The 16,011-nt window shown below is 42.2% G+C and overlaps 1 protein-coding gene across 9 annotated transcripts in view; it reads left to right on the forward strand.

The window, feature by feature from the left end:
• LOC137345065 (5'-AMP-activated protein kinase subunit gamma-2-like) overlaps nt 1-16,011 on the forward strand; it is a 514,189-nt gene that overhangs the window by 401,987 nt on the left and 96,191 nt on the right. For 7 of the 9 annotated variants that reach the window (XM_068008521.1, XM_068008514.1, XM_068008499.1 and 4 more), the window contains one exon: nt 4,377-4,486. In XM_068008521.1, the coding sequence (XP_067864622.1) occupies nt 4,377-4,486 (110 nt within the window). The remainder of the gene's footprint in view (nt 1-4,376; nt 4,487-16,011) is intronic. The other 2 variants (XM_068008506.1, XM_068008566.1) reach the window with 1 other exon arrangement.

The raw sequence follows: 16,011 nt of genomic DNA on the forward strand, positions 1-16,011 counted from the left end.
GAGGAATGGTGCAAGGGGGAGGGATTCAAATTTCTGGGACACTGGAAACGGTTCTGGGGGAGGTGGGACCAGTACAAACCGGACGGTCTGCACCTGGGCAGGGCCGGGACCGCTGTCCTAGGAGGAGTGTTTGCTAGTGCTGTTGGGGAGGGTTTAAACTAAAGTGGCAGGGGGTTGGGAACCTGAGCAGGGAGAGAGAGGAAAGCGTAACAGGAAGGGACAGAAGGTATGGAGTAATAGGTAAAGTGTTAAAAAAGGAAAAAGCAGGAACTAAGCGTCACAAAACAGATTTGAAAGTTCTTTATCTGAATGCACGTAGCATTCGTAATAAAATGGACGAGTTAACGGCACAAATAACTACGTATGGGTATGATCTTGTGGCCATTACAGAAACATGGCTGCAGGGTGACAACGACTGGGAATTAAATATGCCAGGGTATTTAACAATCAGGAAGGACAGGCAGGAAGGAAGGGGAGGTGGGGTGGCTATGTTAATAAAGGAAGGAATCACTGTAATACAGAGAAATGATATTGGGACAAAGCATCAAGATAATGAAACAGTTTGGGTGGAGATAAGGAATAATAAGGGAAAAAAAACATTAGTGGGCGTAGTATATAGGCCTCCTAATAGTTGCAACTCTGCTGGAAGAAGTATTAATCAGGAGATAGTCGGGGCATGTAATAAGGGAACAGCCATAATTATGGGGGATTTTAATTATCATATTAACTGGACAAATCAAATTGGGCAGAGCAGCCTTGAGGACGAGTTCATTGAGTGCATCAGGGATGGATTTCTTGAGCAGTATGTAACTGATCCTACAAGGGGGCAGGCAACCTTGGACCTGGTCCTGTGTAATGAGTCAGGATTAATTAATAATGTCCTAGTTAAGGATCCCCTTGGAACGAGCGACCACAACATGGTTGAATTCCATATCCAATTAGAGGGTGAGAAGGTTGATTCTCAAACAAGCGTACTGAGCTTGAATAAAGGAGACTATGATGGTATGAGAGCGGAATTGATTAAAGTGGACTGGGAAAATAGATTAAAGGGTAAGACGGTACATGAGCAGTGGTGTTCATTTAGGGAGTTATTTTACAACTTTCAAAATAAATATATTCCACTGAGGAAAAAAGGGTGTAAAAGAAATGATAGCCACCCGTGGCTAAGTAAAGAAATCAAGGATAGTATCCGACTAAAAACAAGGACATATAAGGTAGCCAAACTTAGTGGGAGGATAGAAGATTGGGAATTCTTCAAAAGACAGCAAAAAGTAACTAAAGGATTGATTAAGAAAGGGAAGTTAGATTATGAAAAGAAATTAGCAAAAAATATAAAAACAGATAGCAAGAGTTTCTATAGTTATATAAAAAGAAAAAGGGTGGCTAAGGCAAACATAGGTCCCTTAGAGGATGAGACCGGGAAATTAATGGTGGGAAACATGGAGATGGCAAAAATGCTGAACAAATATTTTGTTTCAGTCTTTACAGTAGAGGGCACTAAGAATATCCCAACACTGGACAAACAGGGGACTCTCGGGGGGGAGGAGCTAAATACGATTAAAATCACTCAGGAGATGGTACTCAGTAAAATAATGGGACTCAAGGCGGATAAATCCCCTGGACCTGATGGCTTCCATCCTAGGGTCTTGAGGGAAGTGGCAGTAGGGATTGTGGATGCTTTGGTGATAGTTTTCCAAAATTCCCTGGACTCAGGAGAGGTCCCGGCAGATTGGAAAACTGCTAATGTAACACCGTTATTTAAAAAGGGTAGTAGGCAGAAGGCTGGAAATTATAGGCCAGTTAGCTTAACATCTGTGGTGGGTAAAATTTTGGAGTCTATTATTAAGGAGACAGTAACGGAACATTTAGATAAGCATAATTTAATAGGACAAAGTCAGCATGGCTTTATGAAGGGGAAGTCATGTCTGACAAATTTGCTTGAGTTCTTCGAGGATATAACGTATAGGGTGGATAAAGGGGAACCAGTGGACGTAGTGTATTTGGACTTCCAGAAGGCATTCGACAAGGTGCCACATAAAAGATTATTACTTAAGATAAAAAATCACGGGATTGGGGGTAATATTCTGGCATGGGTGGAGGATTGGTTATCGAACAGGAAGCAGAGAGTTGGGATAAATGGTTCATTTTCGGACTGGCAACCAGTAACCAGTGGTGTTCCACAGGGGTCGGTGCTGGGTCCCCAACTCTTTACAATCTATATTAACGATTTGGAGGAGGGGACCGAGTGCAACATATCAAAATTTGCAGATGATACAAAGATGGGAGGGAAAGTAGAGAGTGAGGAGGACATAAAAAACCTGCAAGGGGATATAGACAGGCTGGGTGAGTGGGCGGAGATTTGGCAGATGCAATATAATATTGGAAAATGTGAGGTTATGCACTTTGGCAGGAAAAATCAGAGAGCAAGTTATTTTCTTAATGGCGAGAGACTGGAAAGTACTGCAGTACAAAGGGATCTGGGGGTCCTAGTGCAAGAAAATCAAAAAGTTGGTATGCAGGTGCAGCAGGTGATCAAGAAAGCCAACGGAATGTTGGCTTTTATTGCTAGGGGGATAGAATATAAAAACAAGGAGGTATTGCTGCAGTTATATAAGGTATTGGTGAGACCGCACCTGGAATACTGCATACAGTTTTGGTCTCCATACTTAAGAAAAGACATACTTGCTCTCGAGGCAGTACAAAGAAGGTTCACTCGGTTAATCCCGGGGATGAGGGGGCGGACATATGAGGAGAGGTTGAGTAGATTGGGACTCTACTCATTGGAGTTCAGAAGAATGAGAGGCGATCTTATTGAAACATATAAGATTGTGAAGGGTCTTGATCGGGTGGATGCAGTAAGGATGTTCCCAAAGATGGGTGAAACTAGAACTAGGGGGCATAATCTTAGAATAAGGGGCTGCTCTTTCAAAACTGAGATGAGGAGAAACTTCTTCACTCAGAGGGTGGTCGGTCTGTGGAATTTGCTGCCCCAGGAAGCTGTGGAAGCTACATCATTAGATAAATTTAAAACAGAAATAGACAGTTTCCTAGAAGTAAAGGGAATTAGGGGTTATGGGGAGCGGGCAGGAAATTGGACATGAAGCTGAGTTCGGATCGGTCAATGCCCTGTGGGTGGCGGAGAGGGCCCAGGGGCTATGTGGCCGGGTCCTGCTCCGACTTCTTGTGTTCTTTAGATTTGTGGTTGGGATCAGATCAGCCATGATCTTATTGAATGGCGGAGCAGGCTCGAGGGGCCGATTGGCCTACTCCTGCTCCAATTTCTTATGTTCTTATGTTCTTATGTAATATAGGGAAATGTGGCAGCCAATTTGTGCACAGCAAGGTCCCACAAACGGCAATGATTTAAACGACCAGATAACCTGTGATGTTGGTTGAGGGATAAATGTTAAAAAAAAAGACTTTATTTATATAGTGCCTTTTACAACTTCACGACATCCCAAAGCACTTTACAGCCAATGAAGTACCTTTTGCAGTGTAGTCACTGTTGTAATGTAGGAAATGCAGCAGCCAATTGGTGCACAAGGCCCCACAAACAGCAGTGTGATAATGACCGGATAATCTGTTTTTAATGGTGTTGGTTTTTAATGGTGTTGGCTCGGACACCGGGAGAACCTCCCTGCTCTTCTTCGAAATAGTGACATGGGATCTTTTACATCCACCTAAGAGGGCAGACGGGGCCTCAGTTTAACGTCTGATCAGAAAGATACTATGCAATACCTTGATGAAAAGTTAAAGCTCCCCTGATACCTTGGTGGGTAAATACAATCTGTCTTGTCTGATATTTGGCTGTACAGACCAGGTGGTTACGAGGTCCAATCCCTGCTCTGTGCACCCAAAGGAGAGCAACTGTCGGCCTCATTGTCCCTGGGTTAGGTAGAGGAAAAATCAGAGAGGTTCCTACTGCTGATCTCTATCCCACGATCTGCGCTGGAATGGCCCTACCTACGCACCTTTTCTTCCTCCCTTCCCCACTCAGGTGTTCTCCTGACAGTCGTTGAAGGCTTGTATCTTTAGAATAGCCACTTGGGTGAGGTGCTGGATGGCTGCTGGCACCTGTGAAATTATAATTAAGCATAAATCAACATCTTCAGGAAGGAAAGAGAGGGCTGAAAGAAAATCACACCAGTTTCACTGTAGTACATTAGATTTTTTAAGTTCACTGTGCTTAGATGTACAGTGCTGTAGTGTCTGTATCTTTGTCTCCAGCAGGTAGTGAAAAAATTTTTTTTTGAAACAAATTCTGTTTTGTGACAAGGGGCTGCGTTATTGACTATCGAGCTAATGGCTAGATGCTGTGCAGATGCTGAATGAATGACTTTTCCATGCTGTAACCTTCCTTTCTCCCGTTTCTTCAGCAGATGAAGAGTCTGACAGTGATATTTATATGAGGTTTATGAAATCCCACAAGTGCTATGACATCGTTCCTACCAGCTCAAAGCTTGTTGTATTTGACACTTCATTGCAAGTAAGATGTTTTATTTTTTCCATTTTGAGGGCCTGGGCAGCTCATTGTCATGTTCAATATATTGGTATTGTTGAATTAAAAAAAAAATTGTAGTTGTTTTCACTTGTGTTGTGGAGCTGATAGGGTTCCAACACTAAGTGCACAGAGCCTTGGGACATGGATTGCATCTGCAATTCCCTGCATGACGGTTTCCCAATTTCGATTGTAGCAAGCTGCTAAAAGACTGAACAGGTGCTTACCAACAACAACAACTTGCATTTATATAGCACGTTAATGTCCAAGCTGCGTTATCAAACAAAATTTGACAGCGAGCCACGTAAGGAGATATTAGGACAGGTGACCAAAAGCTTAGTCAAAAAGGTAGATTTTAAGGAGCATCTTCAAGGAGGTGAGAGAGGCGGAGCGGTTTAGGGAGGGAATTCCAGAGCTTAGGGCCCAGGCAGCTGAAGGCACAGCCGCCAATGGTGGAGTGATGAAAATAGGGGATGCGCAAGATGGCAGAATGGAGGAGCACAGAGACCAAGAGGGAAACAACTTGGCGGGCCTTCAGAGCAGTGTTGGCAGAAGCTTGGGACTAGGCTGATCGTTTGCTGTTCTTGGCTTAGGATGGCATTTGGTCCAGAGAGAACTAACAAAGGAAGGGGAGCATGTAGAGAAACTTCATATATTAAATAAAGCTTACAATGGATGCACATTGAACTAGTGCAGAACTTTTGATGGGAATATCACATCTTAAATACAATTTACAAAGCTACCAGTATGGTGTGATTTGTACTTCACTTTCATAATGGCATCTTCCATGTTATTGGGTGTTTCACATGGAAATAGTTTACATAACCTCCATTAATTTGGGTCATGATATCTGACTGCATGATTTGAAGCAGCCCCTCTATCCACTTAGGGCAGCTTTGGCTTGTTGAAGTTCAGATTAGGGATTAGATCCCTGATTTGTGCCTCTCTGAAATCTGCCAATAGATAGGCTACATGCAAAAACTGATTTTAATGCTGGTCACCAAAAATTACATGCATTGGAGAAGGTTCAGAGAAGAGCAGTAAGACTGATCCTGGATATAAAATGGGGGAGTTACTAGGAAAGTTTAGAGAAGCTTAAGCTCAAGTCTAGAAAGGGGAGACCTGATCATGGTTATATAAAATATTAAATGATTATAGATAAGGTAAACCCATAATATTACTTCAAGTAAAGCTAGAGAAAAACCACAGGACATCAACTTAAATTGGTGAGAAGCAAATTTAAAGCAGATTGTATCAGGAAAAATGTCTTCAGTAGAGAGTGATAAATGTTCAGAATCATGTGTGAGGCAGGTAATAGAGACAAAAACATTAGAGACACTAAGTTCAACTGGATGTTTAAATGGAAGATTTAGGATACAAGAGGGATTAGATCCAACGGGCCAAAGGGACATGTTCTTGACTTTTCTTGTGTTTGGAACTGTACATTTTAACTTGCAGTATAATCATTATGAAGTTCAGCAAGCTCGAGCCCACAGTATGGGTATGGTAGTACAGTGCATATTGTACTGGACCAGCAACCCAGAGGCTGGGAGTTTAAATTCCTCTAGTAAATTGTGACATTGAATTCAATAAATCTGGTAATTTGTGGAGTGGCACCAGTAACAATTACTATGAAAGCAGCTGGATTGTCATAAAAACCCATCAGGTTCACTTAACGTCCTTCAGGGAAGTGAACCTACCACCTGTCTTGGGCAGCCATCTGAATTGGCTACTGGGAATGGTGCCGGATCCTAAAATTTCCTACCTAACACCATCATGGGACTACTATTACTACAAGGACTGTAACAGTTCAAGGAGAAGGCACACAGCTGCCATCTTCGGGCAACTAGATTTTGGTAATAAGTGGGGCCTTGTGAACACCACACACATCCCAGGCACAAATATATATTAATACAAGGGATGAGCAATAAATGTGGAGCCCAGATGAAAATACCAGGTCGGCTAGTAGCCATCTGTCTTGCCCTGTCAGTAAATTTCTGGAATTAGAATGGGAATATTTGGAATGAGGATCATATATATGGGATTCTGAAACCAGGATTGTAGACGCTCTGTTAGACTGTTCCAGTCCAAGCAGTCTAAGTTCAATTGTTAACATTTTTAGAAAAAACTGATTCCGAGCCTCTATAAATCATAGCTTCTCCAACTGACTGCTATGTGATGCATTTGAGAGTGCAAATCAGGAGGGCAGGTTAAAAAAAAAACACAGGATAAATTGCAGGATGTACTTCTGGGAAAAAAAACTGGAAGATATCTGTTAACAAAAATGGAGCATTTAAATCTATAATGTGTAAGATTCCCAAGAAAAATGAATGTAAACTATATAAGCAGTCCACAAGATATAGGGCAGTTAAAATAAGAATAAGAATCTGTGCAGGCAGAGCTGCCCTACTGAGCAGAAGTCGGACTGACTGTCACTGTCATCCAATACCCCTCTAAGACTAATTTATAATTGTCAGAAAAGCTGAACAAGCTGGGGCTCTTTTCTCTAGAAAAGGGAAGGTTGAGAGGTGACCTAATAGAGGTCTTTAAAATGATGAAAGGGTTCGATAGGGTAGACGTAAGGAAAATGTTTCCATTTGTGGGGGAGCCCAAAACTAGGGTGGATAAATATAAGATAGTCACCAACAAATCCAATAAGGAATTCAGGAGAAACTTCTTTACTCAGAATGGTTAGAATGTCGAACTTACTACCAGAAGGAATAGTTGAGGTGAACAGCAGAGATGCACTGAAGGGGAAGCTAAATAAACATACGAGACAGAAAGGAATAGAAGGTTATGCTGATAGGGTTAGATGAATTAGGGTGGGAGGAGGCTCGTGTGGAGCATAAACACCTGCATGGATCATTAGGGCTGAATGGCCTGTTTCTGTGCTGTACATTCTATGTAAGAATGAATTGTATAAGGTTATATGGGAAAAAGAGGGGGAGGGGCAGAACTCTGGGAGGAATATACTGTAACAGCTTATGAGATGTTACAGGTGCAGAAATGCCTCTTGAGATGTGTATAGCAAAACAGGAATCCGTGAGTACTTGTGAGAAGTGTAATGTCTGACTAAGGAGGTGTTGAGTTGAATCCCACAAGGGTTAATGATTAGAATTTACATAAGTGACCTGGATAAGGAAAGTGAATGAAAGTTGACCAATTTGATTACACTAAAATAGAGAGACTAGTAAAGACAGAGGGTAGAGTAAAAGATTTTCAGGAATATTTAGATTATTATGCAGGAGAGTAGAAAAGTGGCAAATTAAATTTTAACGCATTGTAAAGTAGTGTATATTATTTGGAAAAAATGTGCATCAGAAGTGAAATATACAATGAGTGAAATTAAATTAATGCAGGACTTATAAAGGAGCCTCGGAATAACACTAATCATTTTCAATGTCTAAATAACATAGCAATACAATAAAAAAGCTAATACATAGCCATAATGGCAAAACACACCAACAACTTGCATTTATATAGCACCTTTTAGAAAAATCTCCCAAGGCGCTTCACAGAGGCGTAATCGGATAAAAATGGACGCTGAGCCAAAGGAGTGAACAAAAGCTTGGTTAGCAGAGAATTTTAAAGGAAGAGAAGAAGGCGGTGGGGTTTAGGGAAGGAATTCTATAGAATGGAGCCTAGACGGTTGAAGTCACAGCCACCAATGGTTGGCCAACGGAGGGGGGCCATGCACAAGAGGCCAGAATTGGAGCAGTGGAGAGTTTTGGATGGGGTAGCAGAGCTGGAGGAATTTACAGAGATGGAATGGGGTGAGGCCATGAAGGGATTTAGGAACCAATGTAGGTGAGAAAGGACACATGATGGGTGAGCGAGACTTGGTATGGGATAGGATACGGGCGGCAGAGTTTTGGATGAGCTGAAGTTTACAGAGTGTGTAGGATGGAAATCCAGCCAGGAGAGCACCCATGGTCACAAAGGCATGGATGAGGCAGATGGGCAAAGGCAGGCAACGTTAAGGATGTTGGAAGTCGTTGTGAGGGAGTGATGGAGAGGATCTGGGATCAGAAGCTCTGCTCAGGGTCGAATAGGATGCAGAGGTTACGAAAAATCTGGTTCGACCAGAGACAGTGGCCGGAGGGGGGCAGGGGAGGGTGCGGGGGGGTGATGGAATCTGTGGCAAGGGTATGGAGATTTTGGCCGAAGTCGAAGATGGTAGCTTCGGTCTTCCCAGATTAATGAGGCCATAAAAAAGGCAAATCAAGCACTAGGATTCATTTCTAGAGGGATAGAATTAAAAGCAAAGAAGTTATGTTAAACTTGTATAGAACCTTGGTTAGATCACACTTGGAGTATGTGCATAGTTCTGGCCTCCATATTATAGAAAGGATGTAGAGGCATGGAGACTGTGCAAAAAAGATTCACAAGGATGATACCAGAACTGAGAGGATATCCTTATCAGGAAACACTGAACAGACTGGGGCTCATTTCTCTAGATAAGAGAAGGCTGAGGGGTGACGTGATAGAGGTCTTCAAGATAATGATAGGGTTTGATAGGGTAGATGTAGAGAAAATGTTTCCACTTGTGGGGGAGTCCAAAACTAGAGGTCATAAATATTAAATAGTCGCTAATAAATCCAATAGGAAATTCAGGAGAAACTTCTTTACCCAAAGAGTGGTAAGAATGTGGAACTCGCTACCACAAGGAGTAGTTGAGGCAACTAGCATAGATGCATTTAAGGGGAAGTTGGATAAGCATGTGAGGCAGAAAAGAATAGAAGGGTATCTTGACAGGGTTAGGGTTAGGTGAAGTAGGGAGGGAGGATGGATGCTTGTGTGGAACATAAACGCCAGCATGGACCTGTTGGGCTGAATGGCATGTTTCTGTGCTGTAGTTTCGATGTAACTTGATGTAACATTTAACTGGAGGAAATTGTGGCTCATGCAAGACTCCATGTCGGACAAGCAGTCTGATAACACTGGCAGTGGAGGGGTTCAGAGATATGGTGAAGAGGTAGAGCTGGATGTCCTCAGTGTACATGTGGAAGCCGCCTTCCATTGATCTCGCCAAAGGGTAGCGTGTAGATGAAGGAGGCCAAGTATAGATCTTTGGGGAACTCCAGAGGAAACGGTGCAGTACAAGTCTACAGAGATTATGTGTAGGCTTTTTCGTGCGCTATTAATTAGATATTGAAAAGGGTACAGAGGAGAGCAACTACGCTGATCTCAATTGTAAAGTAGATGAATTTTGTCCAACAATTTGAAGAAATTCATTCTTTTCAATCTAGAAAGGGAGCTGTTAAGGGGGACCTCATCGAGGCATATTAAATAGTATAAATAAGGTAAACATAGAATTATTTCAAAGTGAGGCCTGAGGATGTAAATTTAAATTTGTGAAAAGTATGTTTAAAATAGTCGGAAGAACAAGAGTGATAAATATTTGGTGAGTTTTGATGAGTCTAGTGGACTTTTCTCCTTATGTTTCTTATGTGCATTTTTAATAAACCTGATCACAATAGATAATACACTGTTCCCCTCTTTCTCCCCCCCCCCACACCTTTTTTTTATTTACATAGATCAGAATAAATGAATTCTTTGGTTTTTATAAAAACACCCAACTATAGATCAATAGGTAAAACATTTTTTAAATAAACAAAGAAGGACCCTAAATAAGCTCAGTTACCAAAAACAGAAGCATGATTGTAAGGAAGAGAAAAATAAACAATGCCACCATTTAAGTTGTTGCCTGGTGTTTCCTTTTCAGACCTTCAAAGTTGGTTGGGACTGGAAAGGTCAGCCTATGTCGGGCTGGGTGGAGAGCTTACTGCTGCCCTCAGCTGTGACAATTGTGGGTGAGCGGAAAAACATAGCTGAAGCTTGAGTACTTGGAGTTAGCACTGACCAGTGCTGAGCAGATCTTACCTGGAGTAATGGTGAATGCTTGAACTGGGCATGCTGATCTAAGGAGGTGGGTTGGGGAGGAGAGAGGGTAACTTCGAATTCCTGCCCCTGCTGGAAGTGTGTAGTATGGGCAGTGGGCTAGCTCATGGTAGAGCTTAGTTTTAATGCCTTTCACTGTCTGGACCCGCACCACTTGGGCAAAGAATTACCCTCCGCATTGGAGAGTTACCGCACCTGGAACTGTGCCCCAGAAAGATTCAGTGCCTTCAGAAGAAGTTGGCAGGGGGTGGGGGGATAAATTTAGAGGGGAAAACCATTGAACAGAGCAATTATGCCAAGTTTTGCAGGTTAATGTTTGTCACCATTAGGATTTTTGATAATTTCTTTCTTCACAGAAAGGATTTTGGGATTAGGTCATGTTTTAACGGTTTAAAAAAAAGATGCAGGCATTGAAGGCGTATTAAAGCTAGATGGGCCAGTTTGTGGAATGTCATAGCTTATTTAAGTCCATTTCAAACTTCTGAAATAAGGGTCAATTGTCAGGATGACTCCCATTTACTTTATAAACAGGAGCTATTTTATGTCAGCCGTGGCTCAGTGGGTAGCACTCTTGCTTCTGAGTCGGAAGGTTGTGGATTCAAGTCCCACTTCAGAGACTTGAGCACAAAGTCTAGGCTGATATTCCAGTGCTAAACTGAGGGAGTGCTGCGCTGTCGGGGGTGCTGTCTTTCGGATGAGATGTTAAACCTTCTCAGGTGGACGTTAAAGATCCTATGGCACCATTTGAAGAAGAGCAGGGGAGTTCTCCCTGGTGTCCTGGCCAATATTTATCCCTCAACTAGCATCAGTAAAACAGATTATCTCATTGCTGTGTGTGGGACCTTGCTATGCACAAATTGGCTACTACATTTCCTACATTGACTACACTTCAAAAGTACTTCATTGGCTGTGAAGTGCTTTGGGACATCCTGAGTACATGAAAGGTACTATATAAAATGCAAGTGTTTCTATGTAAACCCACACCCCAAGGGTGCAGGAGGGGAGCTGTTTTATTGGCAGCCCTACTGACGGATCACTGAATGGGGACAAAGTCAGTGTTGCAGCTCTCCCCCTGGTTGGAACAAAGAAAAACAGACAACAGGACGGGCAGGAAGGTTCTAAACATGACATTGTGAGGTGTAGGCTTAGGCCCAGAGCTGGAAGCTAAAATGCAGGATGTCAGTTTTTTTCAGTTAGCAGTTGTTTAGAAAGAAAGGCAATGCCTATAACAAGTAAGTCAGCCCACAAAAGGGACAGGAGTGTAATTTATCATTTCTTTCCCTTACTTTTTGAGGAGAGAAGGGAGATTGAGTAAAGTGAGTGAAATTAGCTCGGAATGTTACTCTGTACATTCATGTTCTGTCTTTTTAAAAAAAAAAGTAGCTTAATGATGCGTATCGCGCCTGATCTCACTGTGCTTTCAGTCCCCCACTGGAGGTTGGAGATGTGTCTGTGAGGGCACGTTCAAAAGGCACAATATTCACTTCAGGTCAAAAGCATAATACTGCGGATGCTAGAAATCTGAAATAAAAACAGAAAATGCTGGAAATACTCAGCAAGTCAGGCAGCACCTGTGGAGAAAAGATACTGAGTTAACGTTTCAGGTCGATGATCTTTCGTCAGAACTGTAAGAAGTTGAAGATTTAACAGTTTTTAAGCATGTACAGAATAAGAGAGAATACGAACATAAGAAATAGGAGTAGGAGTAGGCCGTCCGGCCCCTCGAACCTGCTCCACCATTCAACAAGATCATGGCAGATCTTCTACCTCAACGCCATTTTCCTGCACTATCCCCATATCCCTTGATGCCTTTAATATCTAGAAATCTATCAATCTCTGTTTTGAATGTACTCAATGACTGAGCCTGCACAGCCCTCTGAGGTAGAGAATTCCAAAGATTCACCACCCTCTGAGTGAAGAAATTTCTCCACATCTCAGTCCTAAATGACTTACCCCTTATTCTGAGACTGTGACCCCTGGTTCTAGACTCCCCAGCCAGGGGAAACATCCTCCTTGCATCTACCCTGTCGAGCCCTGTAAGAATTTTATATGTTTCAATGCGATCACCTCTCGTTCTTCTAAACTCTAGAGAATACAGGCCTAGCCTACTCAATCTCTCTCATACGACAATCCCGCCATCCCAGGAATCAGTCTGGTGAACCTTTGTTGCACTCCCTCTATGACAAGTATATCCTTTCTTAGGTAAGGAGACCAAAATTGTACACAATACTCCAGGTGTGGTCTCACCAAGGCCCTATATAATTGCAGTAAGACATCTTTACTCCTGTACTCAAATCTCTTGTAATAAAGGCCAACATACCATTTGCCTTCCTAATTGCTTGCTGCACCTGCAGGTTAGCTTTCAGTGACTCATGTACAAGGACACCCAGGTCCCTTTGAACATCAACATTTCCCAATCTCTCACTATTTAAAAAATACTCTGCATTTCTGTTTTTCCTACCAAAGTGGATAACTTCACATTTTTCCACGTTATATTCCATCTGCCATGTCCTTGCCCACTCACTTACCCTATCTATATCCCCTTGAAGCCTCTTTGCATCCTCCTCACAACTCACATTCGCATCTAGTTTTGTCATCAGCAAATCTGGAAATATTATATTTGGTCCCCTAGTCCAAATCATTGATATATATTGTGAATAGCTGGGGCCCAAGCACCGATCCCTGCGGTACCCCACTAGCCACAGTCTGCCAACGTAAAAAAGACCCGTTTATTCCTACTCTCTGTTTTCTGTCTGTTAACCAATTTCCACTAGTTGGTGGCTTATAGTATACACCCAATAGTGTAATGGCACCTCTATTGATCCTTAATTCTAACCAAATAGATTCTGTCCTTGACCCCTCAAGGACATCCTCTCTGTTCAGCAATATTCCCCTTAATCAATACTGCGAGAAGGTCCAAGATAGGATGTATGTGTGTACACACAAAGCGTGGTAAATAAGGTTGGTGAGCTGCAGGCGCAAATAGTCACATGGGACTATGATGTAGTGGCGATACCGGAGACCTGGCTCAAAAAAGGGCAATATTGGGTACTAAATATTCCTCGGATACAAGGTGTTCAGGAAAGATAGGGAAGGTAAAAAAGGAGGGGGGCTGGCAATATGGATTAAGGAGAATATTAGCTTAACATCTGTCATGGGGAAACTGCTAGAATCTATTATTAAGGAGGTTATAGCAGGGTGCTTAGAAAATCTCAATGCAATCAGGCATAGTCAACATGGCTTTGTGAAAGGGAAATTGTGTTTGACTAATTTATTAGAGTTCTTTGAGGAAGTAACAAGCAACGTGGATAAAGGGGATCCTGTGGATGTGGTGTATTTGGATTTCCAGAAGGCTTTTGACAAGGTGCCACATCAAAGGCTACTACACAAAATAAGAGCTCATGGTGTAGGGGGTAACATATTAGCATGGATAAAGGATTGGTCAGCTAACAGGAAACAGAGAGTAGGCATAAATAGGTCATTTTCAGGTTGCCAAGATGTAACGAGTGGAGTGCCACAGGGATCAGTGCTTGGGCCTCAACTATTTACAATCTATATCAATGACTTGGATGAAGGGACCGAATATATGGTTGCTAAATTTGCTGATGACACAAAGGTGGGTAGGAAAGTAAGTTGTGAAGAGGACATAAGGAGTCTGCAAAGGGATATAGATAGGTTAAGTGAGTGGGCAAAAATTTGGCAGATGGAGTATAATGTGGGAAAATGTGAACTTGTCCACTTTGGCAGGAGGAATAGAAAAGCAGAATATTATTTAAATGGAGAGAGATTGCAGAACCCTGAGGTACAGAGGGATCTGGGTGTCCTAGTACATGAATCACAAAAAGTTAGTATGCAGGTACAGCAAGTGATTAGGAAGGCAAATGGAATGTTGTCATTTATTGCAAGGGGAATGGAATATAAAAGTAGAGATATTTTGCTACAGTTATATGGGGCATTGGTGAGACCTCATCTAGAATACTGTGTGCAGTTTTGGTCTCTTTATTTAAGAAAGGACATAATTGCTTTGGAAGCAGTTCAGAGAAGGTTCACTCGACCAATTCCTGGGATGAGGGAGTTATCTTATGAGAAAAGGTTGGACAAGTTGGGTCTGTATACACTGGAGTTTAGAAGAATGAGAGGTGATCTTATTGAAATGTATAAGATCCTGAGGGGACTAGCAAGGGTAGATGCTGAGAGGATGTTTCCCCTTGTGGGAGAGACTAGAAATGGGGACCACAATTTAAAAATAAGGGATCTCGTTTAAAAATAAGGGATCTCCAATTTAAGATGGAGATAAGGAGATTTTTTTTCTCTGAGGGTCGTGAGCCTGTGGAACTCCTTTCCCCAGAGAGTGGTGGAGGCAGGGTCATTGAATATTTTTAAGGCTGAGTTAGATAGATTCCTGATTAAGAAGGAAGTCAAAGGTTATAGTAGGGAAAGTAGGGTTGAGGTCACAATCAGATCAGCCATGATCTTATCAAATGGCAGAGCAGGCTCGAGGGGCTGAATGGTCTACTCCTGCTCTTAGTTCGTATGTATTGCAGTACTGAAGAGAGAGGATGTCCTTGAGGGGTCAAGGACAGAATCTATTTGGTTAGAGTTAAGAAACAATAGAGGTGCCATTACACTATTGGGTGTATTCTATAGGCCACCCAACTAGTGGGAAGGATATAGAGGAGCAGATTTGCAGGGAAATTACAGAGAGGTTCAAGAACTATAGAGTAGTGATAATGGGGGACTTAAACTATCCTAATATAGACTGGGTTGGTAATAATGTAAAGGGCAAAGAGGAGGAGGAATTTCTGATGTGTGTTCAGGAGAACTTTCTTGATCAGTATGTTTCCAGCCCAACAGGAAGGAGGCATTGCTAGATGTCATTCTAGGGAATGAGGTGGGTCAAGTGGAACAGGTGTCAGTGGGGCAATATTTAGGGAACAGTGATCATAGTATCATAAGGTTTAGAATAGTTATGGAAAAGGACAAGGATCAATCTAGAGTAAAAATACTTAATTGGAGGAGGGCCAATTTCAGTGGGTTGAAAACAGATCTGGGATCTGGCTCTGGTAAATTGGAATCAAAGATTGGCAGGCAAAACTGCAATCAAACAATGGGCAGCCTTTAAAGAGGTACAGTCTGGATACATTCCCACAATGGGGAAAGGTGGGGCAACCAAAGCCAGAGCGCTCTCGATGATGAAAGAGAGAGAGAGAGTTAGATGAAGCACAAAAAGGGGGCGTATGACATATGTCAAGTTGATAATACAAGTGAGAACCAGGCTGAATACAGAAAGTTCAGAGGAGAAGTGAAAAAGGAAATAAGAGGAACAAAGAGAGAGTATGAGAGACAGGCGGCTAACATAAAAGGGAATCCAATAGTCTTCTATAGGCATATCAATAGTAAACAGGTAGTAAGAGGAGGGGGTGGGGCCTGTTATAAATTGGATCGAATACTTGAGCCTGGCCTTCTGTTGCTTCCAAGCCTTTATTTACAGAGATCTATACAACCTGCACTCGAGATAAGCTCTCTTATAAATGGATACGAGAGTCCCCGAATTGATATGCACCATCTGAATACAATTAACACTAATTGATATAAATCACATGGATACAATT

Source organism: Heptranchias perlo, chromosome 2, assembly GCF_035084215.1.
Source record: "Heptranchias perlo isolate sHepPer1 chromosome 2, sHepPer1.hap1, whole genome shotgun sequence".
Classification (NCBI taxonomy): Eukaryota; Metazoa; Chordata; class Chondrichthyes; order Hexanchiformes; family Hexanchidae; genus Heptranchias; species Heptranchias perlo.